The sequence below is a fragment of the Ursus arctos genome, unplaced genomic scaffold, assembly GCF_023065955.2.
Source record: "Ursus arctos isolate Adak ecotype North America unplaced genomic scaffold, UrsArc2.0 scaffold_1, whole genome shotgun sequence".
Taxonomy (NCBI): domain Eukaryota; kingdom Metazoa; phylum Chordata; class Mammalia; order Carnivora; family Ursidae; genus Ursus; species Ursus arctos.
Window position 1 is genome coordinate 57,475,324 of NW_026622763.1, and position 23,615 is coordinate 57,498,938.

A 23,615-nucleotide genomic window follows, 5' to 3' on the forward strand; every position below is an offset into this window, starting at 1 on the left:
TTAAAAAAGCACCTCCTCAATAAAAACACTCACTCCTCCTAAAAAAGATGAGACCCCATAAGTTAGAGGACTCATTGAGTCCTTCTGCAATACCTTACCTTAGTTATTATCAAGACATCTTTCTGATTTCCAGGGATGACAAGGTACCTGGATTTCTCATAAGTATGTGACTGGGTTAAAATGTTCATTTTGAAACTTGAAAACCCTAGAGGTAGGGGTTTGGGGTTATGAATTCAATGCAAAGAGATAAGAGGAAGGTCTCCTGAAGTGCACAGCAGCTCTGAGAACATGGGGTCAGGTCAGGATTAGGGAAGAGAAGAGAGGGACAGGGAGAGAGAAAGAGAGCGGTATAAAGAACTCACTTATGATAGGGAAGACAGGGAACTTTGGAAACGGTTGTCTGATGAACAATCTTGATTCTTGTCCTAAGATTCTTGTCCTAATTTTCCTTGTTATGTCAGAATCCTCAGTAAAAGAATGTTGCACTGGATAATAGTATTCTGGGTAAGGAGCATGTAAAGGTAGGGTGGTCAAAGAGCTAAACTGGGGAATGGCTGAGGGTTGGCAAGCAAAGCACAGCAGAAGCAAGACAGCAGCTGGCAGTAGTCTGGGCAAAAAAGGCTGAGAGTGGAGGTGGGTTGGAGAGTGTGTGGTGACTTGAGGGGCAGGCAATAAAATTCAAGCAGAATGTATTACTGGAGGCCTCTGCATTTGGGTCTAGGCTCTATGACATCTCCTCAGAGAGGTCTTCTCTGATTAAAAGTAGACCAACACAAGACAAATTCATTGCACTATTCGATTTTCTTTATAGCAGTTATCATTGCTCATTTGTTTATGGTATGTCTTTCTCATTACATTAGAACAGTGGTTCTTAACCGGGGGTAATTTTGCCCCCCAGGGACATTTGGCAATGTCTGGAGACGTTTCTGGTTATCATAACTGGAGGACATTCTGCAGGCATCTAGTGGATAGAAGTCAGGGATGCTGCTCAACATTCTAGAGTGCAAAGGACAGGCCCCCAAAATTATCTAGCACCAACTGTCAATAGTGCTAAGGTTGAGAAGCTGCATTAGAAAGGAAATTCCTAGAGGAAAAGGACTTTGTCTTGTGTGTTGTGATTCCCAGTACTTATAATAGCACCTGGCACATGGTAGGTAATTGATAAGTATTAGTTGAAGGGTTGATTATTATTGAAGTCTTCATTTTTCCAGCTTGAAATAAGAACCAGTTTCTCCTGGCCTTATATATGCTCTCAGCTATAGGTCTGTCTCCCATCTGAATTAGAGCAGTAATAGAAAACATGTGAAGAGACTCCTTCTGCATGCATCCAAACCAGGAGACCTCTTCCACATATTTCTCCCTGAAAAGTCCCTCTACTTACTCTGTAGATTCAACATGGGACTGGGACAGTTAGAAATATTGCAATAAATATCCCACCTATTTGAGTTGAGGGTTTGCAAAGAGAGTTCTATCCATGCTTACCCTTAAGTAATTGGAACAAAAGGAGTGCATAGCAAGCATACTGACAACTGACCAAACCCGTGCCTGCAGTTGGGGTAATGAGCTCTGACAAGCCTGCAAACTCACGAACCTCTTGCCCCAAAGTCCTCTAACCATTAAGCATCCAGCCACAGGTCAAGGTTATATTTCTTCCTTCCTATTTACACATTTAGATTCCTTACAGTACAATTTATTGTTAACATAAAGGTTATATACATTCTTCTAAGAACACTGATTGGGGCTGACAGACCTTTCACTGGCATTAGCAGCAATGTACTACAGTTCAGCACCATCATGCCTCTCTAACTTTCAAGAAAGGTACAATTTATATTTCAGAATTTCAAAGAAATGCGTCTAAAAGTAGTAACCTTGAAGGAGGTGAGAAAGAGTTTCCAATAGAACACAGTCATTTTCAAAACTACCCACAGTAGTTTTGAAATCTCCCATTTATAAAAGCAGTATTATGATGAGAGAAAATAAAAATCTTTGCTTTTCCATTTAACTTATGTGGAAAACAACATGGCAGTTTGGACGAAAGACCAAAGAATTTGACCATAACAACTGAGGAACTATCCCAGGAAACAAGCTAGTCCCCATAACAATCAAACTTCATTAGCTGAGGTCAGAACATCATCAACTCCCCTTTGCGTTACCTGATTTTCTTGCTGGTCCCACTGACATATCTGCAGAACCTGACCCAATTCTTGTCGCTGTTGCTTCAGGTCCTTGTCGAGTTGCCGTCTCCTATCTTGTAGAAGCTCAAGAAGGCTGTCAATCTTCAGACAGCTGTTATGAGCTCCCTGAATCAACTCCGGATTCACATTAGGTCCATCACACTTGAATTTTTCTATGAAGTCAGTGAGCTGTTGACTTTTGTTTAAAAGGGCCAGAGATCGTTCTAAGAGTTCTAGAAGAAAATTAAAAAGAAAAAAGAATAGTGATATGAGCAAGCTTTTCTATAGTAATATTCAAACTCTTGGTATAATTTAAAATGTATATAACCTTTATGTTAACAATAAATTGTGCTGTAAGGAATCCAAACGTGTAAATAGAAAATGTCTGTGATACACCTGATCAGATAACATGACCTAAAAATTACTGTAACATTAACTGCCAAAAGATAGGATGTTGCGGTTCAGTGACAGTGTAATTCAGTACAGGAAGCGGAAAGATCGTGGGACTTGGGCACTGTTTCAGTTGGTTTTTAGTGATGTGCTACTCATTAAGGTGCCTGCGACCCTTGATGTGTTCTACGTTCTGAAGTGAATGGACTAATTCTGAAGTATAAAGGCTACGACCCAGGAGTCATCCATGACACATTCCTCTCCCTCGTTATCAATACATGTCAATTCCACCCTCTGTCTCCTGCGTGTGTTTACTGCTCTCCATCCCCACTACACAAAACATTATTTGTTGCCTGGACTTGTGCAGGCACCTCTTAATTGCATCCTTCTCCAATCCACTCATCTATTCTCTATATGTTAACCAGACCAATGTTTTCTAAACACACTATGTCTGTCTCTCTTTCTCCCTCTCTCTCTCTCTCTCTCTCTCTCTCTCTCTCTCTCTCACACACACACACACACACTGGCTTCCAATTGCCTTAGAATTCAGAACAGTCCCCTTGACATGATTTTAGGTCTGGCATGGTCTGGTCCCTTTCAGATTATCTCAATCTCTCTACTCTTCATCCCTCTCTTTTTAACTACATCATAAATCTGACATTCCCTTCTGCCTCAGAACTTTTCACTGTGTCCCCTGCCAGGGACACCATTTTCAACCCCTTCCTTCTCCACCTTTATTTTACTCATACTTCAGGTCTTACTCAGCTGTGAATTCCTCAAGGGATAAACCAGACTGAATCAAATCCTATATCAAATCCTATACCAAATCAAATACTATTAATTGTTCTCATTAACAGCTCTTATCAAAACTATAGTTTTATACTTATGTGTTGGGTTAGTTGATTGATGTCTTCCTTTGCCACAAGGTTCCAAGGCAATATGAAGACAATGACCATGACAATATCTCCAACACTTAGCATAGTGATTGGCATAGCAGAGATGTTCAACAACTTTTGTACAATGCTTGAATGAGATCAAATGTATTAAGAGGGGGGAAGAATTAAGAGAGCTGGAGTGCTGGAGATCAGCGGTTCTCTAGAGATGTAAAAAGATGTCGAGAAAGCATGAGATTTTGTGATGGGAAAGTGATGGAAACAGAAGCCAAGTTACCAGGTTGAGAAGTGGGGACATAGTCATGAAGTCAAGTCAACAAGACAGGGCAATCTCTGAGACATTTGGTGTTAGAGGGGAGAAAAAAAAGAAGAGAGTATCAGCAGGGTTGGATATACCGTCTTTTATTTTTAGGACAGGGAGAACTATGAAGAACACCCAGAGACTAAGTACCCTACCAAGCATCACACAACTAGAATTGGACTAAGGAGTGGTAAAAACCACGTGTTCTGATTAGAAGCTCAGTGTTCTTTCCAGTCTCCCATGGCACTCTACGTTAGCATTCTAACATTCAGCAGTTAACCGCACAGCAATAACGAGGCTGTAGTAGTTGGGCCAGTTGTCTCTTTTAACTTGACACCTTTTTTTGGAGAGATGGAAGAGAGAATGAGGTAAGTGAAGATACTATGAAGAGAGAGTTTGACATGAAAAGGAAAGAATTTGAAGTAGTTTATGTCACATGACCTAGATCTGTCCAATAAAGTATTAGGTGCTGTTATCTGCTCAGAGTGAGGAAGGTGTGATTATGTGCACTGGACAATTTGGGAGTTAACAATGCAAAGCAACGAACAGCAAAAACAACTTGAACCAAAAAGAGGATGAGATCATTCAAACAGAATAAGAAAAGGCAGGGAGAACATTTGAATAAATCTCTCAAAGAAATGGAAACAAACATGAACAAGATGGGAGAGGCAGGGGCAGGGGGAAAAAAAACCTACCTGTCTAGAGCAAGTTCTTATGTAGAAGGGAAAGATAGAATGAAGTGAAGACAGATTATAGAGGGTCTTGTGTAGCAAATGAAGAGTTTTATTTGTATAGCCTATGTGATAATCAGTATGACTGATTCTCCATATATATGCATACATATTTCCTCTGCATTGAAGAGTTTGTTATGATGTGCAAACTTACACACACACACACACACACACACAGGGAGGAAATGTGGGCAAGTGGCAGGGTTTCCACATAGTATTTATTTTCTTCCTTTCCATAACTAGTTCTTACACATTAGATTTTTCAAGTCAGAGAGGGAAGCATAGCTCTAAGTGCTAGACGTGGCAGACTCACCGTGGAACAGGCCAACCTGTTCAGATTCCTACAGAATACATATAATTAGCTACAATTCCCATTTGTCATCTTTATCTGGTTCTCTGTTTCACATCTGCCAGAATAATATAACTACTACCATAGTACCCTTAGGAACAGTCTCTGGCCAAAACTTCTTGTAATCTGTACCCAAGGTAAAATCAGTCTGTTACTGTTACCATGATATTAAAGCGGACAAATTTTTCCCTCAGTTTCCTCTGTCAGTCCTTTGGTTCTTCCTCTGTTGGTTTCTTATATCTTAATGTTTTTATTGTTTATGCTTTCCTAGCAATTTATTCCATCGGTTGATCTACAAAGTGACGTATTTTTCCTCAAGGGTAAACTGTCTAGATAGAATATCATGAACTTCAAGAAATACAAAATCTCTATGGTATGTTTATTTTAGAGATAATATTTTTGCATACCTAAAACACTACTTTCTGACATAACGCTTTGTGATGTGGGGCAAATAGATATTTAATAAATTTTTATTATTTGTTTTGACTGTCATTATATGTAAGAAAGTTTATATTAAAGTAGATTTCATACTAATACCTATACAGTGCCATACTTAAGTATAAATTACAAATTCAAGATGGGTAAATAAGGGATGTACATAACTTAAGTGAATTTGTAACTTGCTAAGCAATCTTTCCAAAAGAGTAGTATCTAAAAAGTGTCAAAGTCACAGTCTTGGCATTGAGATCATCGGTGATATTTCTTCCTAAAACATTTTTAAATATTAATATTCCAAATGTTCCTTAGTGGGATTGTGTTTCCTAAGCTCATTCAATGGGCACTTTCAGATACACACAAAAGTAGAGAAAATAGTATAATGGACTCCAATGAACCTATATCTCAGCCACATTTAAAACATATATTTAAGAACGTTTAAGAACAAATAAGTAACAATATGATTGTTCCTGAGAGGAAGCTTCTTAGGTATTACGTTCATTTCAAAAAGACATTGGAAAACTGGAGGGTTCAATTGTGATCCTTCAGGGCTTAGAATCAATTTTTTCCTCCTTAATGTCCCTGTAGTGCCTTGTTATTGCTCCAGTTTATAGCATTGTATTGTGTCTTACATTGGAATTAAGTGCAAATAACACTCAAAAAACGTCTTCAGGTTGGATGCTACTGTACATCGTGGAGATTCAGATATGGACTAATCCCCACCCTCCAGAGTCTCACAATCTGGTGATAGAGGCAAATACGGAAATGAATCGTTACTACGTGGTATGCTGGGCGGTGTAACAGGGACCCACAGGTAACCTGCCAATACATGTGTACATGCCCCAACCAGACTAGGCCTCCTGAGGAAAAAGTCCTCTACCGCCCCCTCTCTTTTAGTAACTGTAATAGTGGAAGACAATTTTCCTTATCCAGAGCTGTTATTTAAAGGCTGATCTTCATTTCCTGACCCCGAGAAGGAAAATTCATTGAATTCAACCATTTATTCAATGAAAAAATATTTCCTGAGGATCCCCCATGTGCCAACACTGAGCTAGATGCTGAGGATACAGGAAGAACAAGGTGGGAATGGCCCCTGACCTCAGGAGCTAAAACCCAGCAGATTGAATAACTGAATCTCTGAAGGCTGTTCCTCTAACAACCCCTTAGAATCATTTACAACTATGTCTTTTTTGAAGCAAATGACCAGAAATAAAGCTTTATTTAAACTTTCTTGGAACAATTTGAGGTATGAACAGATAAATTTAAAATACATTGTCACACATGAGCATTCTCACATGAACATGTTATTAAACCTCTAAAAGCTGATGTGAAGAATAAACATATTTCTTGCCTTTTGTGTGATGTTCATGAAGCTGAAGAAGTGATTGTAAGGACTCCGCACTCTCAAACTCCTGGGTGTTCTGGAGGAAATCTTCAGCTTGGTCTATTTTAATAGCAAACTACAACACAAATACAAGGGAAAGACATTTGAAAAAATAAAAATCAATGTGCCGCTTAGGGTGATTTGTAGATGATTTTCATGAATTCATGACCTAGCTGACTGTATATGTGTTTGTGTGTTTATATGATGATGTGTGTGTTTGTGTGAGTGTGTGTGGGGTTAGGGTGTTTGTATGAGGTTGTGTATTTATATATAGTCAATTTACAAAGTGCCAAAGAACTTTCTTCTCCTTCCTTTGTATTCCTTTCATACATGGATACATGTCATATATGCAGAAATAATTTAACTTGTACACTGATAAGTATCTGTTGAAATCTTCAACTAAAATTGTTATGTCTATGTAACAAAGCAGCCACTTCCAACATATAAAGCAGTTTGTCAGAAAATAACTAGAAAGTTTGCTAAAAATAAACAAACGAACAATAAAAGTTTGGTTAACCAGTAACCTATGTACTTATAAGTGAATATAATTAAAGAATCCACTTAGAGGGAAGGTTGAAATACAATTAATGTTTTCCTCTGTGACTAGACCTAGAACCAAAAAAACGTAACTTTCAAAATAACACAAGTCTAATCCCCTTTCTACACTTGATCTTAACAAAACGCCTAAGAAGTAATGTCCCTAATTTCATTTCTTATACAAAATAAGAAAGTGATCTGAAGAGATACACACTCCTTTATGAGAAGGAATGAGATTAAGGATGGGGGGGTGAACTTTTACCTTTTAAATCTATAATTTGTAATTTTGTTTGCATTTTCATCAATGATTTTATGCATTCTTTATATAAATAAAAATGTGATTAGATATAGCAAGAAAGAAAAATGAAAAATTTTTCCTCTGTTTCAAAAAAAAAAGGAGCAATTTTGCATTTTAAAACGTGAGGAACATGACCCATCTCTCTGTTTCTCCTCGAAGGAAATATGAAGGGGAGGTATTTGAAGTGATGGTAAAATTCTCAGGGGAATAATCTTAGAAACAAATTTTAGAAGAGGGTAAAACATATTTGGTTCTATCAGTACAGTACATCCATGATTGTAGACATAGTAGCAGTCTAGCTAGACAATAGCTGGTTTGTTCTGGCACGCAGATTCAAAAATGTAATCAATATGTTTACCTTTGTATCAGGTATTGGATAAACTCATAAAGGTGAGAAAGACACAAAAGCTTATCACATGCTTATCTTTTTTTTCAAGTTTTCTCCAAACTATCATCTATGAATTTAGTGATTTTTAATATTTTTATGTAACTATTCAATTAACAAGATCTACTATATTTTGACTATTACAATGGTCACATCAAATCCAGTTATAAATGGCATGGAATGATGAGAAAGAGACTAATGAGCATGTCCTCTTTAGAAATATGGAGTAGGCCTCCACCATCCTGCTAGAACAATCTGGTGGATATCAGCCACTGTCACTTAGGGACAGAGTTTCTAAATTGCAGCATGGTGTCTAATAAGAGAATAACCTGTCTGATGGTTAAGTCTGTGAGTCTGAAACGGTCCTGTAAGAACTATCAACCCTGCAATAAGAAGTCATTTCATATTTTTATGGAACTGCATTCATCATAGTTCAATAAGGGGATCCTATCCACACATCATTTGCATCTCTAATTCATTCCATTTTTAATAGCTTATTTTAAGGGTCTTCCTCAAAGAGAAGTTTCAAAACAAACAAATGAGCAAAACCAACCCTAGGAAGTAATTTGGTTTTTCTCTATAGAACATTACAAAAAGTTTTGGAGTCACTGTATAACTTATAACTATATTTCAACTGTTATTTGAAATTAAAATAAATAAATATGCAAATAATGCTTTAATCAGAAAAGTTTTCCCTAAAGTTCTATTAACTTTTACCTATGGATATTTTCTATTGTCCATTTTTCTTTTTGCATGTTGCGTGGCACAGAAGTGGCAACAGTGGGACACTTTGCAAAGACCCTATTCTCTTCTTTTTTATTATTATTAATCAGTCATGAAAACAGTTTGGCAACACAAGGGGCAGGAAAGGAGTTTGCCTTCAGCTTAGTATTAAGTGACCCACAAACCTGGAAGCAGGATAATACAAGAAACAATATCTTTTCACTAAAAATCAGAGTGGTGGGCTGAATTATGAGTTGACTTAGTATTTCTTTTTACTTCATGCACTATCTGGAAATAATTTCTCATCAGAGAGAAAATCAGCGGGCATTTATGTTACTACCCGTGAGAAACAAATATTGGGCCTAATGTTTGAAGAAAGATAATTTTCTGGGCTCATATGAGTTGAATTTCAAGGGCAGTTGACATCTATACCCCACTTACTAAGACGGAATGAATCAGATGTATCTACAATTTGACCCTGTAGGTGCATTTCACCTGGTTTCTGTTCAGGAAAGAAAACTATGCATGAAACTTTTCCCCAAGATGATCTGTAAAATGAATTGTAGTTAGACTTCTGTATTCAAACTGTGGAAAACAGAACTTAAAAGTTACAATAAGGTTTTTGCTCCTCCTTTTTACTTTTAAATGAGTTCATGATGCATGAGATTGTCTACCCCAGTTTTTATGTTCTATTACTAATCTTCCTTCTTTCATTATTTTGGATTTAAGACCAAAACTTTGAGTTTGGAAATGTCATATTTTTCAAAGCTAGTGCTTTATCATAATGAAGCAGTGCTCTCACATCAAAATGCATGTACTGCCACTTGACAGAGAAGTTCAAAGTGAAATTTCCAATAACTGTCTTACACCAAATACAACAGCTCTTTTGATAATGTTCTTTGAGTCTCGCATTTTGAAATTGGGAACTGGGAAAACATCTCAGAATTCAAGAAAAGTCACAGGAGGAAATGACCTTCTTAGGTCCAGGACTTTTCTTTCCTTAAACTTTTAATGAGTTTAAACTATGAATCCAGCTATATGCCTTAGGAAAGTATTTTATAAAATGCTACACTTACAAGTCAAATATTCTATGGAATATTCTGCAATTTCCTTTTCATAAATAGCAGAAGAAATTCTATCCTCCATCTTTAAGTCAACAAGAACACTTTAGACCAATATTTCCTAATATTCATAAAATCAGGGAAAATTGTTTGATTTAGTAACTATATTACCATCTTCTAAAGAAGGTAATAAATCATAGTGACTTATGGATAAGAGTTTCTATTTTTACTTAACATTTTACTGAATTTTAATTAGCTGTACTTAAGGTTTTTGAAAAATATTTTATTTATTTATTTGAGAGAGAGAAAGCACAAACGGGGGTGGGGGAGGCAGAGGGAGAAGCAAACTCTCCACTGAGAAGGGAGCCCAAGATGCTGGATGCTATCCCAGGATCCCAGGATCAGGACCTGAGCCTAAGACAGACCCTTAACCGACTGAGCCACCCAGGCACACCCTTAGGGTTTTTTTGAAGGGCTACATTAAAAATATTAACAATTTTATGTTTGGGCAATCAAAAATTAAATGTATTGTATATAACTTGGCCATCTTGCCATTTTTAACTGATTGCAAAATCTATTTGTGGAAATAAAACATTTTCAGGAGTGCTGTCTATTTGCTCTGATGTGAAAGTATTTTTTTTAAACACAAACCTCCAAGGCATTTTCAAAAAATTCAGAGGTCAACCTGAGAAGCTCCCTTCTTCTTTCAAGCATGGAGACAAGGGTTGCCCATGCTTCACCTAACGTGTTGGCCATGGCATCATAGACCTGACTCTGATCCTTGTTCTCTTCAGCTGTCTTGTCTGCTTCCTGCAAGAGTTCCCATACCTGATCTTCCAAAGCCTAAGTGCAGGAAAGAAAAGAGTGTCATTCAATGCAAGAACCTGGAATCATATTTTAAACATTGGGTATTTTAAACTGCATGTGGTCTAAGAAGGTTTAGAAAGAATTTATAAACGAAAACTACAACGCAGACAGTTGGATCAAATAGAGATAAGGGAGCAATGGAAATTGTGATAAGCTAGAAAGCATGGCGGGGCTAAAGGCATTCACATTTAAACATTGTTCAAACACTGTAGAGATTTATCAAAGGTACATATTTACATTCCCAGAGGTCCAGAATATTACGTTGATCTCACATTTCAAAAAAAAGGAAAACTAATTGGAACACATCCAGAAGAGAGTGATAAAGAAAAAAAATTATGAAAAATGAACCTCATAAAACTCACTTTATTCTAAATAATTATTATTGTTAATATGCTTGTGAAGTTTAATGTAAATGCCAAAAATAAGTTCTTAGAATATTGATAATGTAAAAATTAGAATATCTATAACTGGTAATACAGATTGTTTGAACAAAATATGGAAGATAAAGAGGACCATGTGCTTACATAATTATTTCATTTAGGAATAGGAGGAGGATCTCACAGATTCTGTTTCATTCTTAAAGTTGGCACCAAAATAATGGGAAAAACTTTAAAAACACAATAGATTAAAAATAATACGAATAAATTCTAAAATATCAGTAGAAAAGGAGACTAAAATGTGATAATACAAAAGAAAACAAAAGGCATAAAGAGCATACAAATGAGGATACAAACAAACAAACAAAAAAACCAAAATGTAGTAATATGATTAAACACCAGTTAACACCAAAAAAGTGGATGCATTACCTTTCTCAATTAAAAGGCAAATATTATCAGGTTAAGCTTTAAAAAAATCAACTAATTTATGTTTACTAGAGACATCCCTAAAGACATAACTTTTGAAAATAAAAAGATGCAATATACCAGGCAAAGACAAAATAAAAGAAAGACTAACAACATTAATGGCAGACAAAATGGAAATGTAAACAAAAAAACACTGGTATTTAAAATGGAATTTTATTTTGATAAATGATGCAATCTATAGTAGATATGTGGTACTTATGAATCTTTATACTTATGGCATCAAAATATTTAAAGTAGTTATATCTAGTCACAATGCAATAGGTAGAAATAAACAACAAGAAGTCCAGGTAATAAAACAAATCTCTTAGAAATTCTAAGATAACACTTTAAAGAATAATTCTTAGATCAACTGGAGAAAAAAAACTACTATTGTAGGCTGTTTTGAGAAAAATAAATAATGAGGCTATTGTGTTTAATAACCTAAGATATCTAGCTAACTTTAGGCTCATATAAAATTCATAGTATTGAACAACTTTGTTTTTAAAGAAAAAATTCATTAATTAAACATTCAAGCCTAAATTATAGAAAAAGAATAATAAAATAAAATAAGAATTAAGAGTTATTAAGTTCAAAATAATAAATTATAAATCAGAGAAAAATATAAGAATTAATTAAAAAGAAGTTGGTTTATTAGAAAGCCAAATGAAACATAAAAATATCTGACAGATACACATAAAAATAGCAGAGTAGATGGCTCCAACATTTTATCCCTCTACAAAAACATTGAAAAAGCAAGCAAAACTGTCTTAATCAACATTATCAGAACTCTGGAAAGTAGTCGGAGGTCAAAGCAACTGGGGTGACTGATAGCACAGTTAAGCATCCAACTCTTGGTTTCAGCTCAGGTCTGATTTTAGGATTGTGAGATTGAGCCCCTCATTGGGCTCTGTGCTCAGTGTGGAGTCTGCTGGGTGTTTCTCTCTCTCTCCCCCTTTCCCCCTCCCACCCCTCTCTAAAATAAATAAATAAAAGCTTAAAAAGAAAGAGGTTTACAGCAACCAAGTGAAAACTGACACCAAAAAGACAACTTAAAAATGGTAAGAAAATTTTGAGACATTTTTGCTTGCTGAAACAGCAAAACTATCAAGAGTGGAAGCAAAAATGAGACTATATGTCATCTGTAAGAAACCCACTTTCAATATACAGGTATAGAGAGATTAAAAGTAAATGGATGGAGAAAGATATACAATGCTAATATTAATCTAAAGAAAATTAGAGTAGCTATATTAATTTCAGAAGAGCAGATTTCAGAGCAAGGAATATTATGAGAGATTAAGATGGGCATTCCATAATGATGAAAGGATCGATCTCCAAGAAGATATAACAGTGTTAAATGTATTTGTGCCTAACAACAGAGTATCAAAATACGCCAGGCGAAAACTGATAGAACTATAAGGACAAATAGACAATTCTACCATTATTGTTGGAGCCTTCAATACCTCTGTCAGTAATTGACATACCAAGCAAACAGAAAATTATTAAGGATATAGTTTAATTGAGTAAACCTATCAATCAACTGGATATAATTAACATGTACAGACTACTATGCCCAACAAGAGCTGAACATACAGTCTTCTCAAGCTCACATGGAACATTCACCAAGATGATGCATGAGATTGTCTATTCACAAAGATAGACCCATATCCTGGGCCATAAAACATATCTGAACAAGTTTAAAAGAATAGAAATCAAAGTATGCTTTCATACCTAATGGAATTGAGGTAGAAATCAATAACAGAAAGAAAGTTGAAAAATTCCAAAACATGAGTAGGTTAAACAACACACTTTTAAATAACACCTGGGTCAAATAAAAAGTCTCAAGAAAAATTGAAAAATATTCCTAATTATAAGAAAGTAAAATACAACTTCTCAAAATTTGCAGCAAAAGCAGTGCCAACAAGAAAATTTATAGCATTGAATACATACATATATATATATTCATATATATATATTCATATATATATATATTCATATATATATGAAAAGATCTAAAATCAATACTCTGAACTTCTGTCCTAGAAAACTAGAGGAAAGAAGAGTAAATTAAATATAAAATAAGCAGGATAAAAGAAGTAGTAAAAATTAGAACAAAAATCATGAAATCAATAGAGAAAATCAATGAAATCAAAAGCTGGTTCTAAAAATCTATAAAATTGTTAAACTTCTAGCCATGTTAAACAAGAAAAAAGAGAGAAGAAACAAATTACTAACATCAGAAATGAAAGAGGGGTCATAACTACTGGACCTATAAACATTAAAAGGATAATAAAAGAATATTACAAGTTTGATAACCTAGATGAAATAGACAAATTCCTTGAAAGACATAATCTACCAAAACTTACACAAGGAGAAATAGATAAATAAATAAATTGAATCAATAATTAGTAACCTTCTAAACAGGAAGGCACTAGGCCCAATGGTTTCACTGGTGAATTCTATTAAAATTTAAAGAAGTTATACTAGAGCTAATTAATTCAGCAAGGTTGCAGTGCAAAAAAATTAATACACAAAAGTAAGTTGTGTTTCTTTTATACACCAGAAATAAACAATCTAAAAAGGAAGTTAAGAAAACAATTCCATTATAATATCATCCAAAAGAATAAAATATCTAGGAGTAAGTTTAATTAACCACGGAGGTGAAAGACTTGTATACAGAAAACAAAAACAAAATCATCACTAAAAATATATTAAAGAAGACCTAAATAAATGAAAAGACATCCCATGTTCATGGATTAGAAGATTTAATGTTATTAAAATGGCAATACTACTCAAAGCTAACTATAGATTCAATGTAATCACTATCAAAAATCCAACAGCTTTTTTTTTTTTTTTTTGCAGAAATCAAAAAGCTAATCCTCAAATTCATATGGAATTATAAGGGGATCCCAATAGCCAAAACAATCTTGAAAAAGGAGAACAAAGTTGAAGAACTTACACTTTCAGATTTCAAAACTTAACTACAAAGTGACAGTAATCAAAATCATGTTGTACTGTCATAAGAATGTACATATAGATAGATCAATGGACTAGAATTGAGAATTTAGAAATACAACCATACAGCTATGGCCAACTGATTTTCAACAATGGTACCAAGACCATTCGATGAGGTAAAAACAGTTTCTTTAACAAATAGTACTGAAACTACTGGATATCCATAATTATAAGAATGAAATTGGACCCTTAACTTACACCATATAAAAAATTAACTCAAAATGGATCAAAATTTTAAATGTAAGAGCTAAAACTATAAAATTCTGAGAAGAAAATAGGGGTAAATCTTTATCATCTTGAATTTAGCAATGATTTCTTAGATATGACCTTGGAAGCATAAGAAACAACAACAAAAAACAGAGAAATTACACTGCTTCAAAACTAAGAACTTTTGAGTATCAAGGGCATTATCAAAGAAGTAGAAAGAAAACTTATAGAATGGAAGAAAATATATGAAAAACATTTCTCTAAAAGGGTCAAGCATGCAGAATATATAAAAAACTCTTCCAACTTAACAATTAATGAAAAATACCTCAACATCATTAATCATTATGAAAATGCAAACCAAAACCACAATGAGATGACATTTCACACCCACTAGGATGACTACAAATGTTTTTCACAAACAGAAAATGGTAAGTGTCAGCAAATGTGTGGAGAAATTAGAATCCTTATACATTCCTTGTGGGAATGCAAATAGTGCAGTTGCTAGAAAACATGCTGACAGATAGATGGTGGAAAGGCTTGGGAGGGGAGAATAAGAAGTCACTGCTTAATGGGTATGAGGTTTCATTTTAGTGTGATGGAAATATTTCAGAACTAGATAGAGGTGGTAGTTGCACAGCATTGTGAATGTACTAAATGGCACTGAATTATACACTTCAAAATGATTAATTTTATATTCTATGAATTTCACCTCAATAAGAAAAAATTTAAAAAACTAATAGATTTAAAAAGGAACAAAATGACATACAAATAACAAAATTATAAAATATTAAGATTAAGGGACATAAATGCACATAGTAAGTTTTGGATTTATTTTTAGGTATAAAAGAAATATTTTTGTTAATAAATGTCAAACTGCGATAAAATGGAAAGTTTCCTTAAAAAATATGTTAAGAAAATTGTCTTAAGAAACTCTTACCACTATTGCCTTCATCATCACTATCATTACCACCATCACCATAGAATAAATTGAATAATTTCTCAAGAAAGTAGGTCCCCAACAGGTACCAGTCCCAGAGAGGTTTTGTGCTTTTTTTTCTCTTTTTTTTTTTTTTTTTTTTTGTCTTGCTTTATTTTAAGCCAAATCCCAGCTACTTTCAAGAAACAGAGGCAGACGGGTGCCTGGGTGGCTCAGTAGTTAGGCGTCTGCCTTCTGCTCTGGTCATGATCCCAGCATTCTGGGATGGAGCCCCGCATCAGGCTTCCTGCTCAGCAGGAAGCCTGTTTCTCCCTCTCCCATTCCCCCTGCTTGTGTTCCCTCTCTCGCCGTCTCTCCCTGTCAAATAAATAAATAAAAAATCTCAAAAAAAAAAAAAAAAAAAAAGAGAGACATTCTATGCTGCTTAATCTTCTTTGGACATAAAAAAGAAATATTCTCATTCATTTTACAATGCTAGTGTGATTCTGATGTCAAAACTTAACAAGATAGTACCAAAAATCATATGAGGTAAAAACAATTTCTTTAACAAATAGTACTCGTGATTATATTATTATAAATAAAATATAAGCTTATATTGTGATTATATTATTCTAAAAAATATACTTGTGATATTATTCTAAATAAAATATAAGCAGATTAAGTTCCACAGTATATTAAAGCATAATAAACATAATTGTATGCATTTGTTAAAACTCAACAAGCCATGCACTTAAAAAGTGAATCTTACTGTGTATAAATTATGCCTCAATAAAATGGACTTAAAAAAAAAAGAATACACCATGACCAAGTTGGGGTTAGTCCAGAAGAGCAAGGTTGGCTCAATATTTGTAAATTAAATTAGTAATATAATACTTTAATAAAAATTAGAAAACTTGCACTGAAAAAGTCTTGGGAAAAATACAGCATTCATTTCTAATCAAAATTCAACTTGGGAGACGAAAAAGAATATTTCCTTAATTAAAAAGAACAGTTATTTGATTCCAAGATTAAGTATCTTCCTCACTGATAAAAATTTGAATCAGTCAAGAGTACTGTCAAGAATTCATTTCTGGGGGCGCCTGGGTGGCTCAGCTGTTAAGCGTCTGCCTTTGGCTCAGGTCGTGATCCCAGGGTCCTGGGATCGAGCCCCGCATCAGGCTCCCTGCTCAGCGGGAAGCCTGCTTCTCCCTCTCACATTCCCCTTGCTTGTGTTCCCTCTCTCGCTGTCTCTCTCTGTTAAATAAATAAATAAAATATTTAAAAAAAAAGAATCCATTTTTGCTTATTAAACATTGCTTTAGAATCATCAGTCCACATGATTAAGGTAAAAAATGTGCAATATGATTGTTCATCTAGCACACCCAAGAAAATGAACTAAATAATTATGTAACTAATTTTAAAGTCCAATAAATAACCTGATTACAAGATAACCAAGAATCTGAGACTTGTCAATAATTCAAAAATTAACTTTATTGAAGTTATAGTTTCCATGTAATAAAATGTATCATCTCATCTTCTCAAAGAACTTTGGCAAATGTATACATCTAAGTAACCATCACCATAATAATTCTATTACTCCAGGAAGTTTGCTTATAGCCCTTCCCAATCAACCCTGTCCCAGGATGCCACTGATACACTTTCTGTCACCTAGGATTAGATTTTCCTTTTCTGGAGTTTCACATAAATGATATCACACAGCATGTAATCTTTCCTATCTGGCTTCTTTCAATCAGCATAAAGTATTTGAGATTCATTCATGCTCTTGCATGTTTTCTTTTCATTATGGAGTAGTATTCCACTGAATGAATATACAATAATTTATCTAGTTACCTGTTGACATTCGGATGTTTCCAATTTTAAGCTACAATGTATAGACCTATTATGAATATTTATGCATAAGTTTTTATATGAATATATATCTTCATTTTGCTAGGTATTTACTTAGATGTTTTCTACTGAATTTTACTTTCTTATTTATGCCATCTTTAATTTTTTTATGAGAATGTTATTTTTATCATTGGGTAAAACGTGATGTTCATTTTTGCAATTATATAAAATAGAACTATTCTGAAAAAAGCAAACCAAAAAAGCTATGTCATTGTTTTACTGGAAACAAGGGACCTGAGTTATTTCCAGTTAGAATTCTAGAACAGTACTCTTCCTTGCACTTTTAAATTACACCCCAAGACACATTATACACTTTAATTGTATTATTGTTCCCAGTTACTTGCTACTTCCTCCTGTAAGAGGATTATATTCTCATGCCTCCTAACATCAGACTTGTTCATGTGATTTACTTTAATGAATGTGAACAGGAGTTTTGTGTGCCACTCTTGAGCAGAACTTTTAAGAACGAATGAGTGACTCTACCATATTTCTTTTCATAGAAGGGAATGTTCCTTCACCTTGGATCCTAAAATAAAGAAGACATGCAAAACTGAACTGTAATTACCATGAAAGCAAGATGTAGTATGAGTAAGAAATAAAATCCATTACTCTGAGCCACTGCTGCTGGGAGACTGTACCCTAGCACTGCCAGATACATTTGCAAAGGTAAAATCTTGTATTATACATCCAAGTTTCTCTCATGCTTAATAAAGAAGGAAAACAGAATTCATAATGCAAAAAAAAAGGAAAAATCTAGACCAGAGCCTGATAATGTCATAGTTAATTCAAAGTCTCAGGCAAACTGGGTTGCATGTGTCAGTGACCTCTTCAGAGACATGTACTGAATATGTGCCAGCTCTGATCTCCTTGGTGTTTAGGCTAAGTGGACAAATGCTTGTCTAAATTGCCAGAAGAATTAGATGAAATGTGTATACGTTCTTATCTAGTTATTGGAAAGCACAGTATCTGGGCATTTTCTTCTTATGTGACAAGTTTTAGATTATCTTGAGGGCTGGCTAGTTTTGTATTGTGCATGTTTTTTTTTTCATTTTATATTTTTTGTCATTAAAAGGGAATGACTTGGCCTTAATTTCTACTTACAATGGGTGTTAGCTCAAGAGTATGTAAGGAGAAGAAAGAGATTATATTAGGAATTTTAAATTCTAAGATACCTCGTTGGATGACAGACTGTATTAAGAGCTGAAAGTAGGAAAACCTGATCATTCCAAGGCAGAGATTTAGGGGAGAATAAGAAATGGGCAATGAATTCATTCTAGAGCAAAGCAAGTGAACACAACCTTTCCGCGATATTTCTCAGGTTTGATAGAAATGTGATAAGATAAATCTGAAAGTTGGTTCTTTCTATATGTAATAGGGTCATCTTTAGAGGTGTTTTTTAGCCTTATTAATTACATATACAATAGTTTCCCTTAATACTGTTCTTTTCCCACTGAAGCGATACCTCATAAATCAGTGATGCAGAGGTTTTGGGGACAAACAGTTTGAAGGACTGCAATTCTGGCTTCCAATATTTCCTTTGGACTCTCCCATGACCTCCAGTGTGAACCACAAAAATGTTCTATTCACTGCAATCCCAAGGCCAGAACATTCTTGCAGAACCCTCTGGGTTTAATTTGGTACAAGTCGCACTTGGGATTTTCTCCAAAAAAGCCCGTAGACAGTCTGCTTTGAGGACTGGCAGAAAACTATCTGCTCCAAATTCTCTTGGAATTTAGATCACTCTTGGGGTACTGGGATCAGAGGCCAGGTACAGTTCAATGCTCCCCAGGGCCTATCAAAACATCATCCCAAATACTGGAAGACAGAGAGGGACCCAAATAGTGAAATAGGCAGGATTTATGGAACAGGGATATTTCTCAGCCAGTTCAAGATCTCAAGATAATGATCAGTTGAAGTATATTTCTGTGAGATTCCTAAAATGGATCATGCTCTGAATCCAAAGCCAAAAATCCACCATCCAGGTGTTTGATGTTTAGGTCTCTGTCTTCTTCAGCCTTGAAGGTCTTAGGAAGGCCATGTGATTCTTTCAGCATTCTCCAAATTTCCATGGTTGCCCATGCACCTGACACCCTATTAGCCAGGCTTCCCTTACGAATCTGGTACTATCTCATATGCTGCCGGCACTCAGGAAATACTGATCTGTTTTTCATGTGGGTTGCCAATCCCCTATGGAGACCACCACTTTCGTCTCTCTTCTCCTCAAGAAAAGCAGTACATCAGTTAGGTAGCCTGAAACATAAATCCATGTAATGTGCTGATGGAGAGGGCTAATGAACTGTGTATGCTAATCATAATGATTTCAAGTCTGTAAAGGAGACACAAGAGACCTATGTGTGGTCTCACTCATATTTAAAACTCTAGCACCTATCATTGGTTCTCAACCAGAATGCCCCAAAGGAGTGTCTGGAAATATGTCGAAGTATTTTTAGTTGTCAGAATGTGTTTGTGTGGTGGGGAGTGGTTTGATGAAATACTGTGCCACCAAATAGAAACCCTACTAAGAAACAATGAATGCCCTGCACATGGTGTGGGCCCAGTGAATCTTTGGGACAGAATGCGTAGGAGAGGGGGCGCCTGGGTGGCGCAGTCGTTAAGTGTCTGCCTTCGGCTCAGGGCGTGATCCCAGCACTCTGGGATCGAGCCCCACATCAGGCTCCTCCGCTAGGAGCCTGCTTCTTCCTCTCCCACTCCCCCTGCTTGTGTTCCCTCTCTCACTGGCTGTCTCTCTCTGTCAAATAAATAAATAAAATCTTTAAAAAAAAAAAGAATGTGTGGGAGAGATCAAAGAGGTTTCTTTCATATTACTCAGCTATCAGAAAGAACGAGTTCTCAACATTTGCTGCAACATGGACGGCACTGGAGGAGATAATGCTAAGTGAAATAAGTCAAGCAGAGAAAGACAACTATCATATGATTTCTCTCATCTATGGAACATAAGAACTAGGATGATCAGTAGGGGAAGAAAGGGATAAAGAAAGGGGGGGTAATCAGAAGGGGGAATGAAGCATGAGAGACTATGGACTATGAGAAACAAACTGAGGGCCTCAGAGGGGAGGGGGGTGGAGGAATGGGATAGGCTGGTGATGGGTAGTAGGGAGGGCACGTATTGCATGGTGCACTGGGTGTTATATGCAATTAATGAATCACCGAACTTTACATCGGAAACCGGGGATGTACTGTATGGTGACTAATATAATATAATAAAAAAATCATTAAAAAAAAAAAGAGGTTTCTTTCACTTTCTCTTGAAAATCATTTCACTTTATTCCTTCTAGTCGAGGCGCCTGGGTGTCTCAGTTGGTTAAGCATCTGCCTTCAGCTCAGATCATGATCTCAGTGTCCTGGGATCAGACCCACGTTGGACTCCTTGCTCATTGGGGAATCTGCTTCTCCCTCTCTGTCTCTGCTCGTGCTTTCTCTTTCATATTCCCTCTTTCTCTCATAAATAAATAAATAAATAAATAAATAAATAAATAAATAAATAAATGTCTCATGCTCTACCGACTGAGCTAGCCAGGCAATAAATAAATATTAAAAAAAAAAGTCATTTCACCTTATTTCACAGGCTGTTAGCGGAGAGTTTAGAGGCCAGTTGCTGCCGTCTGACATCAAGTTTAGGAAGTGCCTCTAGCAAAACTGTCACACGGCACCCATTCGAGAGCAGCAGTTCTCTGTTACTTTTGGAGCAAACCCTTCCATAGTTATTTTAAAGATGTTCTTAGACTGGACCAAAATTAATTTGTCGCCTTATTCCCTAGAATGCCACACCCCCCAGCTTTCCAACAGTGGGAAAACCCCTGACAACACCCTGCAGGTCTTCTCCATCTCTCACTTCTTATTCAGACCTGAAGAGTTCCTTTAAAAATGTCATGGGATTTATGTACTGTGCAAGTGAAACCCAGGCAACCCTAAGGATATAATTCTGAACACCTGATGTCAGCTGGCGCTGCTCCCACCTTCACCCCATCTCTTCAACTGCCTCTCTAGGTTGCTACTGCCTATAGATGGACTTCCTTCTAAAGACAGAAACAGCTCTTCCACGTTGAATACTATCAAAAACTGTGAGATAAAAAGATAGATTAGTATCTGAAAACACACCTAAAAGGGGAGAAAATTCATTTTAACATGTTTTATTTATCAATGCGGTAATAATATTGCAATATAAATAATGTTTATATAGTGCTTGATAGTTTAAAGATTCACATATTATCCAAAGTACTTATAACATCCTCAGTCAATAGGGCATTATAGAGAGTATTTCACTTGAATAGAAAGAGTGCTTTTTATTCTCCATTAAAGCTAAAACCGAACTGTCACTTGTTCAACAACAATACAATAATACTCTCAATGACTCTTAAAGTTCAGAGAAGATAATACCTCCTGGAACTTGAAGTTATTAAAAAATGTATTCACTCATCCATGCTCTTACCCATTCAGCAAGAATTTTCCAAGCATCTCTGAATCAAGTCATACAAACTGTGGTAGCAGATAGGAAAGATTGGGGAGGGGACATCCAGCTATACTTGTTTTGTTTTCTTTTCTTTGATACTTCAGCTTTTTCTTAATACCCACCGACTTCTCAACTCACCTCTGAATGGCTTCCATCCCTGCTAATTTACTGAAATATTCTTGTATAGTTCCATGGTGACTTTACATTTGTCAATGCCAACAATCTTCATTTACTTTTTTGTGATTAATACTGTTACATGCTCCTTAAATTTTTTTTTTCTTCCACTGGCTACTACTGCACTCAGATTTTCCTCCTGTGCTTTGTTTCTCTCTTACAAGTCCACTTTCTCTGCCTAATTTTAAATGTCTAGGTGTTTCAGGAGACCTTGGTCTTTACTCTTCTTCTCATTCAGCAAGTAGAGATCAGGACTGAGCTGGGGATGTTATATCAAAATCATTTGTGTGACTTTTTCAAACTACTTAACTTCTTCCAGAACTTTAGATTTGGTCCTGTGGACAGAAGGGCAAGTGATCCCAAGGTTTGCATGGACCATCACAAAGAGCCACAAGTATTGATTAGATTGTGTCTCCATATAATCCATGGGTGGAAGGTGGAAGAGAAAGAGTAAGAATCATTGTTCAATATCTCTTTGCAAATGAATGCATAAGCTCTTATAATAACAACCACTGTTTATATAATTTATTTCTCCTGATTTTTATTTTTATTTTTTTTTAAGATTTGATTTATTTATTTGACAGAGAGAGAGACAGCCAGCAAGAGAGGGAACATAAGCAGGGGGAGCGTGAGAGGAAGAAGCAGGCTCCCAGTGGAGGAGCCCGACGCAGGGCTTGATCCCAGGACCCTGGGATCATGCCCTGAGCTGAAGGCAGACGCTTAACGACTGAGCCATCCAGGCGCCCCTATTTCTCCTGATTTTTAAACTCTACTGAAAATCTTGACCCAAATATCCAACAACTACCTCAAACTCAAAACATCTAAAACTGAATGAAAAGGCAACCTACTGAGTGGGAGAGAATATTTACAAATGATATATCTGATAAGGGGCTAATAACCAAAATATACATAAAGAATTCATACAACTCAACACCAAAAATACAAATAATCCAATCAAACAATAGTCAGAGGACCTGAATAGACATTTTTTTCAAAGAAGACATACAGATGGTCATGAAAATATGCTCAACATCATCATTCATCAGAGAAATGCAAATCAACACTGAAATAAGATATCTCCTCACACCAGTCAGAATGGCTAGTATCAAGAAGACAAGAAATGTGTTGGTGAGAATGCAGAGGAAAGGGAATTCTCACACACTGCTGGTGGGAATGTAAATTGGTGCAGCCATTATGGAAAACAGTATGTAGGTTCTTCAAGGAACTAAAAACAGAAATACCATATAATCTAGTAATTCTACTTCTTGGTATTTACCTGAGAAAAATGAAAACACTAATTTGAAAAGATATATGCACTCCTATGTTTACTGCAAATTATTTACAATGGCCAAGATACAGAGGCAAACTAAGTGTCCACCAGTAGATGAATGGATAAAGATGTGGTATCTATACACAGTGGAATATTACTCAGCCATAAAAAAGAATGAAATCCTGCCGTTCACAACAACAAGGATGGGCTTAGAGGGTATTATGCTAAGTGAAATAAGACAGACAGAGAAAGACAAATACCATATGATTTCACTTAGATGCAGAATC

General features: G+C 35.7%; 1 protein-coding gene across 11 annotated transcripts in view; it reads right to left on the reverse strand.

The window, feature by feature from the left end:
• The window catches only part of CCDC141 (coiled-coil domain containing 141), a 205,285-nt gene that overhangs the window by 129,167 nt on the left and 52,503 nt on the right, over positions 1–23,615 (reverse strand). For 9 of the 11 annotated variants that reach the window (XM_048214373.2, XM_057316443.1, XM_026492424.4 and 6 more), the window contains 3 exons: positions 10,313–10,504; positions 6,625–6,733; positions 2,154–2,407 (listed from right to left, as the gene is read on the reverse strand). In XM_048214373.2, coding sequence (XP_048070330.1) covers positions 2,154–2,407; positions 6,625–6,733; positions 10,313–10,504 — 555 coding nt within the window. Of the gene's footprint in view, positions 1–2,153; positions 2,408–6,624; positions 6,734–10,312; positions 10,505–21,364; positions 21,494–23,615 lie in introns of all 11 variants that reach the window. The other 2 variants (XM_044381366.3, XM_057316434.1) reach the window with 2 other exon arrangements.